Consider the following 9,060-nt stretch of genomic DNA (forward strand, 5'->3'; position numbering starts at 1 on the left):
ATGGAGGAAAGAATAAAAGACAGTAAGTGTCAAGTCAATAAAAAGATAACATGTGAATTGCGGAAATCGCGTTTCCTTTGACGCGTTGGTACAGTGTCTCGCTTTGCTTTTTAAATGATGTAGTCCAAAGAATATGGCAATGACAAGTGACTAGAGCTGCAACATGATGAGCATAATTTGCAACACGTCCTTAGCATAATTCAATTCTTGCAGCACTAGCACCTTCTAAATAGTTAGAGGCAAGTGCGCTTCTCTACAGCGGGTGGTGGTCTCCCTCTGTCACTGACAACACTACCTTACCTCATTGCACATGGCCCGAGGTATCATGCGACGCCTCTGGGAGTGTCAACAGGATTCGCTTGCCATATGGGTACCAAATAGGAGGTAATTTCAGCAACATGAACTTCTCTCTACTTCCGAGCCTCACCTTACTGAATTTCTCTTATAACGAACTAGCCGGCAAAATTCCCCTTCAAATATGTACTTTGTCGAGGCTAACTTACCTTGACTTGTCCTCCAATTCCCTCACTGGCAAGTTGCCTCCATGTGTCCAAAACCTCACTAGGCTTCAAATTCTTAATATCGGTGGTAATTACATCGTTGGCTCTATCCCTCCTGAGTTGGGAAATTTGGAGAGATTCAACACCTTGAATCTCGAGTTAAATTCACTTAATGGTGTAGTCCCTCCGACTATTGGTCGCTTGCACAATTTATGATTCCTTGGATTTAGCTCAAACAAATTAAGTGGCTCTATCCCTCTTGAACTTGGGAACCTCGCAAAAATGGATTATGTTAGTTTAAGTTTCAACTACTTCACTGGTCCCATTCCGTCCTCTATAGGGAATTTGACGAACTTGACTTATCTCGATTTGCGAGGAAACCAACTCTGTAGATCTATTCCTCCGAAAATAGGGAATTTGGGGAGCTTGACTGATCTCTATTTGGACGGAAACCAACTCGGTGGATCTATTCCTCCGGAAATAGGGAATTTGAGGAGCTTGACTGATCTCTATTTGGGAGGAAACCAACTCAGTGGATCTATTCCTCCAGAAATAGGGAATTTGAGGAGCTTGACTAATCTCTATTTGGGAGGGAACCAACTCGGTGGATCTATTTCTTCGGAAATAGGGAATTTGAGGAGCTTGACTCGATCTCTATTTGCAAGAAAACAAACTCGGTGGATCTATTCCTCCGTAAATAGGGAATTTGACGAGCTTGACCGATCTCGATTTGCAAGAAAACCAACTCGGTGGATCTATTCCTCACGGAAATAGGGAATTTGATGAGCTTGACCGATCTCGATTTGCAATAAAACCAACTCGATGGATCTATTCCTCCGGAAATAGGGAATTTGAGGAACTTGAGTTATCTCGATTTGCAAGGAAACCAACTCGGTGGATTTATTCCTCTGAAAATAGGGAATTTGACGAACTTGACTTATCTCCATTTGCAAGGAAACCAACTCGGTGGATGTATTCCATTGCAAATAGGCAATTTGGAGAGCTTGGTCAACTTGAATTTACATGAAAATAGAATTGATTGTGCCATCCCATCGAAAATGGGAGATTTAAGGGATCTCCGACAACTAGATTTGAGCTCGAACAATTTGGTCGGGGAAATCCCTGTAGAACTTGGGAAACCGAGCTCGTTATACTATCTCGATCTTCACAACAATTCTCTTTCTGGCTCCATTCCAGATAATCTTAGGGCTGTTTTTCCTTATACTACTTTTCTCGACAATATGGATTTGAACCAGTTTCATGAAACCCAAGCCCCTAGAAGAAGGTCTAGCGTAATTCATTATATGACGGTGTTCATTCCATTGGCTGCAATTTCCTGTATAGTGGTCGGATCTCGCTTTCTATTTCGACATGCAACAAAAACAGAGCAACCGGAGACTACAAAGAGAAATGGAAATTTCTTGTTAATGTGGAATTATGACGGGAGGATTGCTTATGAAGACATAATTGATGCAACAGAGGACTTCGATCTCAAATATTGAATCGGGACTGGTGGTTATGGTAGCGTTTATAGAGTACGATTGCCCAATGGGAAAGTTGTGGCACTGAAGAAACTTCACTGTCTTGAAGCAGATCACCCATCCTTCGACAAGAGCTTTCGAAATGAAGTGAAACACTTGACAGAAATAAGGCATAGCAGCATAATCAAGCTCCATGGTTTCTGCTTACACAAGTGATGCATGTTCTTAGTTTACGAATACATGGAAAATGGGAGTCTATTATGTGCTTTGAGAGATGACATTGAAGCCGTGGAATTGGATTGGTCGAAAAGAGTCAATCTCGTCCAGGATACAGCACATGCTTTGTCTTACATGCACCATGATTGCGTTCGGCCAATTGTTCATCGAGACATATCTAGCAATAACATCTTACTCAACAGTAAAATGCAGGCTTTTGTATCAAATTTTGGCATTGCAAGACTTCTAGATCATGATTTCTCATCTAACTTCACTACAAATATCGCGGGTACCTATGGATACATTGCACCACGTGAGCAATACTTTATGCTTCATAATTTTTCTTTCTTTTTTTTCTTTACCCTCAAAGTTACTAATAGAGGTAGAAGTCAAATAAACGACATTGTAGAAGTTTCACTATCCATGCACATCAGTGACTTGTAGACAGTTATTGTACTAGCCAACAATAGCTAAGGATTTGTTGTGCCAAGATTGGCAAAATGTCCCCCTGGAACCACCTTGTTCGCTGTGGCTCTGACTCCTGTATTTATTTTATTCATGTCTATATATTTGAATATTTTGGAAAATGAATAATTATTTTGTATGCTACTGTTGTTAGTATCATTAGGTTACTTATTTTAGAATAAAAATGTCTCAAACTATAATTTTTATGTTGCATCTAAGTAAAAGCATGTTGGAATAGTAAGATTTTTAGATTTTGTATTACATCTATATTGGTGTTACTAAATCATTCATTTCTATTAAACGTTTTATTGTGGAAATAAAATTAACTGTTTTTAAATAAAAATCGGAGAGGCATATGGAGCAGGGTGGGGTGCCGCACATAGTTATGTGGGGCACGATGGAGAGGGAAAAGTTGACCCTCGCAGGGCAGCGACAGGGCGGGCGGTTAAGGGTGTAGTCATCCCATCCAAAGCGTCAATTGCCAAAATTTTGTATGCCTTTTGTATTTTTTTTTCAGAGCTCGCGTATACTTTGGTCGTTAATGAGAAATGCGACTTATATAGTTTTGGAGTGGTAGCAATGGAAACAATGATGGGTGAGCATCCAGGAGATATTATATCTATCTTGTTGACATCATCTGGAGAAGATATCATGCTACATAAAATTCTAGACTGGCGGTTGCCTTTACCAAGAGAGAACTCTGCTGCAAGAAGTATTGTTTTGATAGTTTCTCTGGCGCTTGCTTGCTTGAGTGCTAATCCAAAGTCTTGACCAACTATGAAGCAAGTCTCAGAAGCTTTTCTAGCTCGAAAGTCACCATCGGCGAAGCCCTTCCATGAGATCTCATTGGCTCAGCTCCGATATGTTAATAGATCACGGTTGGAAGGTGAATCAACAGAAGCTTCATCAGGACAGAGCGAGGAGTAAGGGTCATTAAGTGCTTGTCTAGTAAAGAGATAATTGATAATGAAGCTGCAATTTGGTGAAAGTGATTTGAGCATATAAAATTGTATGGCTTCTGCAAATTAGTAAGTCTTGTTAAACTCTTTTCCATTCTATGCTGTAAGAGTGAGATGCAGTTTATTTATGACACAACAAAAGACCACGATTACATATGAGACGGACCATGTTTATTGGTCCAACAACCAATAGCCGACTGAAGACCTGGTGCTCTTAATGTAACTTCCTTAAAACGTGTCAATTTCCTAAGAAGCCAATCTTGAAATGTTTCTTCTCTTATGGGTGCTTCCTTCAGTCGATTGCCTTTATACCATGTTGTTGATGATGATCGTGGTGCCTGTTTTAGTATGGAGTTTCCAATACCACGTGGCAGTAACGTTACAAACTAAGCTACGAACTAGGCTCACGAGAATGTGGTTTGAGTCTACACTAGAGGCAAGCTTATTGCGGGCATGATGGGTTGTAAAAGAGATGATTTCACTTGTCAGATGAGCCGTTTTTGTTGAAATTAGGAGATTCTTGTGAATGGTGGTTTACTGTAGGATCTGGAAATGCTAATGAATCATATGAAATCTATTTGAGGTTCTAAGCGAAATTAAGCATGAAGAGAGCTTTCTGTTTGACGAGACGAGCATGCCCATGGATGAACCCATACGGCATTAATTTTCGAGAGCTTTGCATTAAGGGTTGCGACACTAACAACTCAATTTCTTTGCAACTGCCAATCCAGCTACAATCAATAGTTAGATATGTGCAAGAGATAGATTTGCCAGACTCTTTTATGATGGTCACTCGATTTGTGATGCTTTTATCCAGTTGAACTGCTGGAGACACGCTTTTATGATGGTCACCCGATTTGTGATGCTTTTATGCGGCTGAACTGCTGGAGACACGCTTTTAGTTGGGATGCTCAAACTGTGCCTGTTCTTGTTACTTTTCCTTACAATTGGGAAACTCTATCTAATTCAACAAGCAATTAAGGTTGCATAAGCGTGCACTTTTGTAGGTTGACGAATTTCCTGCTCTAAGAGTCGTGAATGAAGATGATCTAAGTGCTCGTCTACAGAATTAATATAAACAGAAAAATTATCAAAAAAATCCTAAACTTATTGCAATTTTTCCAAATCAGTCATAACCCTTCTTTTTTTTGCCCATTTAATCATAAACATTTTGCAATTGTGTAAAATTTAGTCCATTCGGTCAATTTTGGCCTATTGGTGCTGACCTAGCAATTTTTTAATAGTATTTTAAAAAAAAAAAAATTAATTAGGAAGAAAAGGAAAAAAGAAAAATTATAATTAATAATAATTTGGAAAAAAAAAATAAAAGTTATTTAAAAATTGTCATGTCAGTGTCTGTCGTCGTCCATGTTAGCACCGGCCAACCAAAATTGGCCGAATAGACTGAATTGGCACAATTGCAAAAGGTTTAAAAATGAATAAGAAAAGAAAAAATTTATGACTGATTTGGAAAAATTACAATAGGTTTAGGATTTTTTTTGTCATTTTTCCTAATATAAACTACGACGTCATGAAGGTGACCACTAAGAATTTTCCTAAGAAACGGTGCTAGACAAGGGCATAATCTTAAGAAAGTGACAGAAAAATTTAAAAGTTCACGTTTAGGCCCATATCGCAAGTTTCAGTTGAGCCGAATTGAAGCGCAACTTTCACCATGGATGTTTATAGCATTGTGGTTGGACATACATTAGATGTTACTTTGACTCTTACGACTTGTATTGATTTTCGGCCTTGTAAACTCTATATTGGCACCGCTGACGGCCTCATGGACACCTTCATATTTTGTGGATAACTGTGATCTTTGCCTCAACCGTATTTATTTTTCACTTTGACTAGTTACTAGACGTTGTCACTTTCTTGGAAGGACTATGGTACGTATGGCGATAATATCTTGCTTGCCATTGTCTATTATGATGCACCCCCTTCTGGGCTTTGTAAGTTGTATTTTGAAAGTAAATCATTGTACAGGATGACAACAGAATGCCGTTTGTTATCTTGTGTTTTCGGTTCCTTCACCATATGATTATGGTTTTGCTAACAATGTCTCTTCAGATAAAGAGACATGATAGAGAGAGAGACGACCTCTACCTTCAAAAAATTAACTGGCTCGCCTAGGAAGCGATTCTACCGAGCACGAGCTCACAGCAATCCACTAAAGCGATTCACACTTTCCTGTTACACTCTCCCCTAGTCAATTTGATTATTCTCTTCATTACCCTCCGTTGTTCCCTGCTCCATCTGATGATGATAAATCCCAAAAGGATTCAGTTGCTGACATTGGCTGCGGCTTTGGAGGGCTACTAGTTGTTCTTTCAATCGTATTTCCCGAGAAACTCATGATCGGGGGATGGAAATTAGGGACAAGGTGACCGAATATGTGAAGGAGCGCATTTCTGCATTGGGGACGACCAATCCCCATCAATACCAAATGTCGCAACCTAAATTTCGGGTGCACCACCTAAAACTAGGTTAATGGACTACTAAGTTTTTAAACTTAACTCAGGTTCTCCCAAGCCCATACCAAATCGTGACTTAAGTCTAAATTTTTAAACATACAAGAGGTTATTAATTAGGAGTCGCCACTAATCGGTTTATGGTAGGTCGATTAGACACCTAAAGTAAAATAAAGGGAGATTTATTTTACTCCTACGAACCAAAGACTAAGGATACGGGGACTTGGTTACACTCGATTTCTCTAATGCCCTTTCGGTACCATTTCTTTTTTAATTTTCAAAAATGTTTTTTTTTTTTTTTTGCAAGCAGCTGATTTATTTTAACCTAAATTACTACCATGCAAATGTGGTGACCACACGGGTGCTCATCCATTATTAAAACATCCAAATATAAATAATAAATAAATTGCATCGCACAAAACAAGCAATCATTCTTTTTGGGTTTTTTAAAAAAAACTAGAATTCTTTTATGAAAATGGATTTTTAAACTAAATGACTTAATCTTATTAATATGCAAATTCTAATTAACTGGGCCTATTATGCAAACTAATTATTATGCACCTCATGACCTAACTTCACTAATTAACAAGTTATGATTAAATAATCCTATTATGCAAACTAGTTAACATGCACCTAGTATTTTTGGATTTTTTTTTAAATTCAGAATTTATAAAGATCCTAATTAATCTATCCAAAAAGGGATAATTTTCTAATTTATTCTAGGGATTAATTTGACTTAAACCCTATCCTATCTTAGAAAGCTATTTTTTGGAAAAATGAGATAATTAAAATGTGCGAACATTATCTAAAAAAATTAATTTAGGTCCAACCTAACCTATTACTAAAAATGCAACCCTAAAAATGTAATCCTAAGAAAGATTCTAATTTACTAAACCTACATGTCTGATTTACTAAACCTATATGCTCATGTAGAATTTTGATTTTGATTTTTTATTTTTGATTTTTTTAAAAGGTAATTATTAAATAAATATTAAATCTAAACTATCAACAAAATAAAGGATTAAAATAATCGAAAAAATAACATATTGTCTCACATAGGTCAAATTAACGATTATCCTAACCTAATTATCACGACAAAGAGATCAAAATAATTAAAATCTAATCCGAAGTCTTACGGATCAAATTAATAATTATAATGATTTACAATTAAAATTATACCAAAAGCCCAAAAATTAATATAATTAAAAAAAAATGATCCGACGTCTTACTGATCAAATTAGTAATTACAATAATTCCGGACAAAATCCCTACGGATAATGCCTACAAAATGCACAAATATTAACATTGACAAACTATATTCTAACTTAAAAATAATAACAAAATTTGAAAAAATAAAATAAATAAAATAGACAAAAGAAAAAATAAAAATAAAACTAAAAAAATAAACTACCTAAAGGAGAAGATTTGCAGCAGCGTTGGTGGGGTGCCGGGCGAACAGTGGCAGGCGTCGGAACTCTGGCAAGCGGCAGCACGATGGCGCGAGGGGACCAACGGTGCAAGGGTGGCGAGTCCGGCGGAGCGGCGCAGGCGTGGTGCAGGTGCAAGAGGCGCAACGCAAGCGCGGGGGGAGCAGCAGCGGGCGTCGGAGGTGCGGCGTCAGCCTGAGCTGTCGGCGAAGGGAGGCGTGGCTGCAGTGACGACACTCGAGCGAGCTGCTAGTGGTCGCTCATGCGGAGGGCGGCGACCAACAAGGTGGCACGGAGGTGCTGGCCCGAACGGATGCGCAGGCGGAGGCAGAGGGAGCGTCGACAACTGCTACGGGCAAACTCAGGTTCAGCAGCAGCCGAGCGGTGAGGGAGCAATTGCGGCGTTGGCGACGGTGCTTTGTGGTGGAGGTGTAGGCACGAGCATTGGGTCGAGCAACAAGGGGGGACTCGCGGAGCTGGCTGCTGTTGGCGTCGCAGGGAAGGTCGAGCAACGGTGACGGAGGTACGGTGACCGGCGCGAGGCGGAGATGCGGCGAAAGCAACGCGAGCAGCTCAGAGACCAGCGGTGCAGGGGTCGGTCACGTGGCAAAGGGAAGCCACGGAGAAGAAGAACAGTAGCGTTTCTTTTGCTTTTCTCTTTTTTTTTTTCTCTGTCTCTCACCTGTCCATTCGCACGTTTCTCTCACTGAAGCTCCCTGTTCTCACTGTTGACTTTTCCTTTCTTGTCAGAGAAAGAAAAGATAAAAGGTTTTCTCCTTGAAACAAAATGGACGAAGGTTGCTTTTCTTCGTACGAATTTTTCTCACAATTTTTTTCTCTGAATTTGTTTTCTGAATTTTTTTCGTCTCCCTTTAGTTGAAAAATGCAGGTCAACTCTTTTTATAGTGGTTCCAATCGGCCACTTTCTATGGAAAATTTCAAACTTCCATCTTCATTGCATTAAATCAAGGATGCAAATCGGAGCATGATTTTGCAATCAGCTCGATTTTGCACCGATTCCTTCCATTTTATCAAAATCTTTGCCCTTTGTTCACCTGAAATTTCAATTTTTTACATTTATCAAAATCTGAATATCCATCAGAATTTTAAACTTCCATGCATAATCAATCAAATCAATTTTCCCCATTTTTTTTTTTTTCCTTTTATTTTCAAAATGTAATTTTATTTTTCCAAAATTAGGTGTCAACAGCTACCCCCTTTTGAAGGTGAGCTCGTAGAGGTTACCTTCAAAGACAAATTGAGACCTAATTTTAATTATGCACATGCACTAAATGACTTTTTGTTGGAAAATGAACTTTTTTTTTTATTGATGCATGGAAATGCTAATGCAAATGACAAAGGAACTTGGAATTACTTATCTTCGAGGATGGTAAAGTAACTCAAGATAGATTGGTGTTACATGTCCAGGACCCGTACTATTCTACGGTCGCCTAAACGAAAAAAATGATTTTCCAGGACCCGTACCATTCTACGGTCGCCTGAATGAAAAAAAAAAAAAGATTTTCCAGGACCCATAC

General features: G+C 38.8%; 1 protein-coding gene across 1 annotated transcript; it reads left to right on the forward strand.

Moving 5' to 3' along the window:
- The first annotated feature begins 398 nt into the window (after window positions 1–398).
- LOC104420133 (probable leucine-rich repeat receptor-like protein kinase At1g35710) lies at window positions 399–3,649 on the forward strand. The gene is given in 4 exon segments (XM_039301919.1): window positions 399–1,145; window positions 1,147–1,507; window positions 1,698–2,510; window positions 3,180–3,649. Coding segments are annotated over 4 exon segments (2,331 nt in total). The 3' UTR covers window positions 3,590–3,649.
- Window positions 3,650–9,060: the final 5,411 nt, after the last annotated feature.

The sequence above is a fragment of the Eucalyptus grandis genome, chromosome 9 (genome assembly GCF_016545825.1).
Source record: "Eucalyptus grandis isolate ANBG69807.140 chromosome 9, ASM1654582v1, whole genome shotgun sequence".
NCBI lineage: Eukaryota > Viridiplantae > Streptophyta > Magnoliopsida > Myrtales > Myrtaceae > Eucalyptus > Eucalyptus grandis.